Source organism: Hyposmocoma kahamanoa, unplaced genomic scaffold, assembly GCF_003589595.1.
Source record: "Hyposmocoma kahamanoa isolate Upper Pololo Valley unplaced genomic scaffold, ASM358959v1 93, whole genome shotgun sequence".
In the NCBI taxonomy this organism is placed as follows: domain Eukaryota; kingdom Metazoa; phylum Arthropoda; class Insecta; order Lepidoptera; family Cosmopterigidae; genus Hyposmocoma; species Hyposmocoma kahamanoa.
The window spans coordinates 1,525,233-1,531,668 of record NW_020654810.1 but is presented as its reverse complement, the minus strand read 5'-3'; the positions used below and the strand labels follow the sequence as shown (position 1 = coordinate 1,531,668).

Below are 6,436 nucleotides of genomic sequence, written 5' to 3'. Positions count from 1 at the left end.
ATGCATTACTTTCAAAAACCGAACACGGGAAGGATCATTTATGGACCATGCGACTTCTTCCCGGCCAAGTTCTGCAAAATAAGTATGAAAATCCAATAATGAACTAAGTAAACAAGCAAAAGAAAAACTCATACAGCCAACTGCCCAGTGTTCATGACTGCGAGAATTAAAAACACCTACCTGTACCGCTTACTTACAAAAAGAAATTGGCGGTAACATTTAAATTAAAATGTTTTGGTATTCTTTTGTTTTTTCATCTTTTTTTGGATTTTGGTCGCGAACTTTAGACTTTTATTATTTCCCGACATTGTTTGAGAAAAATTCTATACAGGCCTGGACGGGAACGAGGATTGCTTGCCTCGTATTAATAAAAAGCCTCGCTGGCGCTCGTCCTTGTAACTTATACTCGTGCAGCAATCCCTTACTACCCGGTTTCTGCAACAATGTACTACACCACATGACCGTTTCTAAAAATAATACGAATTACGTGAAATAAACCATATATATCGAGGCATAACCGCCGACTTATGATATGCGACATTTTTATCTACAAATTTTAAATTATAACGGACAAGGACGCGTCGATATTTCCCGCCAAAATCACATGAAATAGAAATTATAGCAAAAGCTAAGTTATCGTTAGCTTAACTGTTTTTTGTATTTTAGTTTAACCGACAGAATCCATATTAAAAAAAACATGACGTAAGCGACCGCGCTTGTTATTACAACTGACATAGTACATCATAATTTTGTCGTTATAAACAAAGTGGAAAAAACGTGTTGCATCTTGTTGCATATTTTTAATCGCAAGTGTTACCTTACCTGCCTGAAAACCTGAAAAAATCTTTAGATGGAGATATTAAAAATATTGCAAGCGGCAAAAAAGGCTTGACATTCATTCATTTTTTAAAGAATTTTTAGCTGCTATCTAATACCGAATTAATTTCATTATTGTATAATAAAATTCAATTTAGTATCATTCATATGTAGAAACATTAAAAAAAAACCTCGCATGCAAAATTTGTTTTTTGTCGCCTACACGCCTAAAATTTCATAACTCTCGTATTTAGCATAAAAAACCAATTTAATTCGTAGAATCTTTCAATCTCTCTTCTCAAAAGTAGTTATTTTGCAAATGTGACCTTATTACACCAAAGGTATGAAATCTACGTGAGACAATAAAAAATATAATTGAATTTTTTGCGAAATAAACAAAATTATCAACGCATTTAAAACTGTTTAAAAACATTTCTACGGCTTTCTAAAATAGTAACTTAACTCAACGTTAATTAATTCATCGTTCTAAGGTGCAAAGGCGAATCATACATGTTGTCACTTGTTTTAAAGACAGATATGGGCTATATTTTTGAAAGGCAGCGAGCTTTTGTAATCCAAAGTTTCGTAACAAAGCAATTTTTTCGTAAAAACCGAAACACATGATAAAGAAATTAAAAAAAAAACTTAGTCAAAAAAATAGTACATTCTTAGTCCGAAATTCGTCCTCGCCATACCTCGGATGGTCCGAAGTAAAAGTAGACGGCAGAATCACCGATATATAAGCCTCTGGTCACGCCTGCAACCATCACACTACGTCGACGACCACACAACTAACATGGCTAAGTGGATTGTAAGTCTCAAAACCATTTTCGAAGCCGCAAAAATATTTTAAAAGTAGAACTCGAAGTTTTCAAAAAAGGAGTGCAGTGATGTGATTCCCAGTGTGTGAAATTGGGCGTTCGAAATTTAAAAATTTGAACTGTTGGAAGTGCGAAAGATGTTGGATGTGTTTTGGAAGTTTTTTTAGCAAATTTGATAATAAAAAGTAGTTTTTGTTATCAAATTAGTTAAAAATTGAACATTGTTATCCTCCTGCCTATTACACGTTACACTGCTAACAACGGGTCACAAAATGAAATTTTTGTACAATTTATTATGTTGCCGGGATATTTAGTGCTTTTTAAAACCACCATTACAACAATTAAGCATTCAGAAATGTCATCTAAATTCAATGGTACAAGACCGTGAATTACTAAGATGACTTAATAATGCTAATTTCATATTCAGATTACGGAATCTTCTATTATGCTCTGATTAAAAACTTCGACACTTGCTCCAGATAACTTCACGCATGGAATCTTTTGCAAATCCTCAAGCCCTCTTTATGATTACTATAACCATCATCTTCATTTATTTTTTTATAATTAATTTTTTCTTAGGTGTCGTCTTTTGTTTTATGATATTTTATTCTACATCGTATTAAGAGTCTATTGTCTCCGAATTGGATCGCACACTTTCAAGTTTTCATATACTTCGATCATTTAAGTGGTGTTCTCGGTAAATTTTATTAAATCAACTCATTATTTAGAGACTTTCCAAGTTTCGAACTGGTTTGTCATGACATTGTCATTCACTGTTTTTATTATTACTTTCCATTATCTTGTTCACGCAGTTTCATCTTTTGTACGCAGGTTGCCTTCGCCCTGATCGGCTGCGCCTTTGCTGAGCCTCCATCAGGCTACAGCTACTCTGCTCCGTCATCCCTCCTTGTCGGCCACAGCTCCGGTGGTGGCTACTCTTCGGGAGGACACTCCTCCGGCTACTCCTCAGGATATTCCGGAGGGTACGCCGGCGGCCACAGCAGCGGTGGTCACTACATTCCCATCCCTGTTGGACACCAAAGCTCAGAAGGATACCATGTTGACCACCATCTACTCGAGAAAATCAAGCATATTATTTTGAAGGACGAAATCCAGAACCAAGCTTACTCTTCTTCCGGTCACGGTCATGGTCATGGTCATGGTGTCTCTTCCCACTACGGCCCTCCTGCACCAGTCTACGGTGTCCCACATTATCAGGAAAGGATCGTTGGCATTGAGCTTGGCCACATTCAACAGGGTCTCCAGGTCGCCCAATACCTCCAAGAGGAGGAAGGTTACTCCGGTGGTGGATATGCTGGTGGATACGCTGGTGGTTACTCCAGTGGTGATCATGGTGGTTACTCCAGTGGTGGTCATGGTGGTCACTCCAGTGGTGGTCATGGTGGTTATTCCAGCGGTGGTCATGGTGGTGGTTATTCCAGTGGTTTCTCCAGTGGTGGACATGGTGGCTCTTACGCCACCATTGGAAGCCCCTCGGGATCGTACGGCGTCCCATCCCTCTCATCTTCATACGGCACCCCTCACCACTAAATGAGAACAAAGTCATAGTCATCTCATCTCATTTAGTTACGAAACTCATGTGATCGCATCTTAGATGTAATATGTATTATATTGTTGATAATGTAAGTTTCTGTAAATAAAAAAACTTTTTTTAATGAATCGTTGTTTTTTATCCAAGTTTGAAACTTACGCAATGGTCAAAAAGTTGTTTTTAATAACGCAACCGAAATAAGTAGGACTCTCGGAACTCGAAAAATTAATACTGGTTTGAAAACTAGCGTGTGTTATGTTATATATTGCATTGAACGACTGAGAGTCGAAAGTGCCGATCGCGTTCTGCGATGATGTCAATGAGTGAATGTGTGTGACGCAATTCCAAGATGCGTTCACCGAACTCTGATAATTATTTTGTATTTTCGTCTAATACCTGCAATACTACTTTTACTTTTCATGTATAAACGAGTGAAGCTGTATTTTGCACTCAACTCCTAGGCCACACGATGGATATTTGAACGACATATCGGGACAGGTAAACTGTGTCAGGAAAATTACCTTCCTAACGAACAGTGGAATTGAGTTAAAAACTTTAGGATTTCGAGAGTAATTTACTTACTCATGCAGTAAAGGGTTTTTAGTTGACTCGAGCAGAATTGTTTCTTTACTTACAAATATGATTATAAATGGAAAAAGTGCTCTTGTAAATTGTTTTTTTTATTAATAATTCACGTGAATTCTATGCGTGTAGTATCGTTTGTCAACGACATCTGTTTTTTCCTGCACCTTTCACATGTTGTCACAGTCACTTTAACGTCTCTAAAGAGCGTCAGAAAGCTTTCTTACGGATTTAATTAGTACGTGTTATGTCTGCATACACAGGTAACTAGTTTTTGATATTCAAAAGCACAAGTTTGTTTTACAATTATTCTATCTGCGCTAGATTTAAAAGTCGTTCTGCACGCAGTAAAGCTTTTTCATTAACTATCTTATACAATCTTAGATCAAAGTAACTTTATTCTCGGGCATCTTTGTCCACACTAACTGCCTCCGTGGCCGAACGGTTACCATGCCGGGCTGCCACGCAGAGGTCTCAGGTTCGATTCCGGGGCCGGGAGAAACATTTGTATGGCCTACATTTATTTCTCTCGTGAGTTTGGGTGTAATTTGTGGTTGTCTATGTGTGTGTCCATGGCACCCGCGACACAGGGTTTCCCTAGTGCGGGGCTATGTTGAGAGTGTGCTTTATTATTATTATTATTACACTCACTTTCCACTTTTCCTTCGATCAGGTATATAATGAAGTCGTCATGCCCTACAAAATGGCTCATCGTATTCCTCTTTGTTTTTATACATAACATATAAGCATATAAGTATATATTATGTATACCCGTGAAGTCACGCGCATTGGGTAGGCAGAGACAACAGTCTTTTACTTGCTACAATCCTGACACGAATCTTACGTCTCATCAACAAGCATCAGTGCGTTCATACATGAATATATAGTCTTTCTTTAGGATGTCCTCAATTTGATCATGGTAAATTAGCCTTGGTCGTCACTTATTAACTTACTCGCTCACTCCCGGCTTGGTTTCAAATATTTTCAAAATACTTTTGCAGTCCCTTCATTTTCGTTAGTACGTTCTCATTTGTCATTCTCTGTGCCCAGCTGTTTTTGATTAGTAAATTTTCATTTATTTAATATTAAATGTAAATTAGCTACTTAAAATACTTGCACGTTATGTAATGTGTCATAAATAGTGAATGTGTCAGAAATGATAGTTGAAATAAGAGGTTACATTGATGGAGTGGGTCAAGAGTAGTTGGTTTTACTTAACACTTAAATTACCGGTTTAAAAGAGATCATACGAATCGATATATATAAATAGATAATATGAAATGTTATCGAGGTTCACATTTTTTTTATTCTTCTTCTTGTCGTGTCGACTATGACGTTTATATTTGTTGTTGTTGTACTTAGCAACTGACACAGCTTTATCAGTGGTGTTGTACAGGTCTTCGCCTATGCAGGTGTAGGGGCACGCAGGCAAGACAAAAGATATGCCATAGTCTGGGGAGAGACACCACAAATACATGCGCTCTCAGAGCTATAACCCCACCTGTGCATGCTCTCCTTGCTTTGGCCGACTTGGGTCCGCAGTCTATTTAAAGACTTCCTAGTGTGCCAAGGTAGATTATGCCAAGGATGGAGGTGCTTCGACAGCGGAATGAGTGATGCCGTGGGGTATCTTTGTTACTTTCTTACTAGATACGGACTTGATTAGTTTCCCCGTCCAGAGAGAATACTTCTTTAATGAAGCCGTGCCGACTCTTTAGTCTCTGGATTATCGGTACGTGATAGAGTAAGGGGTACCGCTGGTCAGTCTCTTTTTTTAAGCGCTCTAGGGAGCTAGCCACGTCTCTGCGGACGTCCGGAGGGGCAACACCAGACAGCGGAAATAGCGGATTTTTTTTTTTAATTAAATGTGTATAAGTCGATGACTTAATTTAATTTCTAAGCTACGCGAAGGAAAATATCGTCAAGAAACCTGCGAGTCGAAGACTGTTGACAACCCTTGGAAAACAAGTCTCCAATCCCCAGCCAATAAAGTTAAGGTTTAGGTCCGTCACGCTGATATAACGTCAGTATGGCGGATCTGAACCTTTACCTTTTTCTTAGAGACTCATCTTAAATAAAATGGGACGTATAATGGCGATAATAATGATGGCAAATAACACTTTTTTTTAACAACACAAAGTGACGGGACAGACATGTGACAAAAGTCGAAACCGAAAAAATAATGTTTAAAGAAAAATATCTAAATTTCCCTTGCGGTAACTAGCCGATGCTTTCGTACCTTATCCACCTAGGAAAAAATAAATGTGACAGATCTGGCTTTCTTTACTGATCACGGCCAGTATACATAACACCATTTTTGAAAAATTGTCACATGCTTTCAACTAATGCGGCAGAACAAGCATGACTTGTTCCTGGTGGTAATCGACTCGCCTGTCCATAACAGTTGCAGTGCCACTCAGAACTTTAAATTGCAAAGATCTTACGCGCCTGTCACCCTATGTGCCTGTAAATTCACCCTATCAAAACCGAAACGCAGTAATGCTCACATTATTGCTTGGTGGCAGAAATAGGTAAGGTGGCAGACTTCCCTGGACAAACTCTTGCACAAGGAGCTCCACTGCTGCTATCAACATATTACTATGATACTATCAACATCAATAAAGCCTTCCCAATGAACGTGGCCTTACATAACGTATCGTTATTT

The 6,436-nt window shown here is 38.3% G+C and overlaps 1 protein-coding gene across 1 annotated transcript; it reads left to right on the top strand.

Moving 5' to 3' along the window:
* The first annotated feature begins 697 nt into the window (after positions 1-697).
* Positions 698-3,257, top strand: LOC113237612 (keratin, type I cytoskeletal 9-like). Its single transcript, XM_026474209.1, has 2 exons — positions 698-702; positions 2,366-3,257. The coding sequence occupies exons 1-2, from the start codon at positions 698-700 to the stop codon at positions 3,186-3,188; spliced, it is 828 nt and encodes a 275-aa protein (XP_026329994.1). The 3' UTR covers positions 3,189-3,257.
* Positions 3,258-6,436: the final 3,179 nt, after the last annotated feature.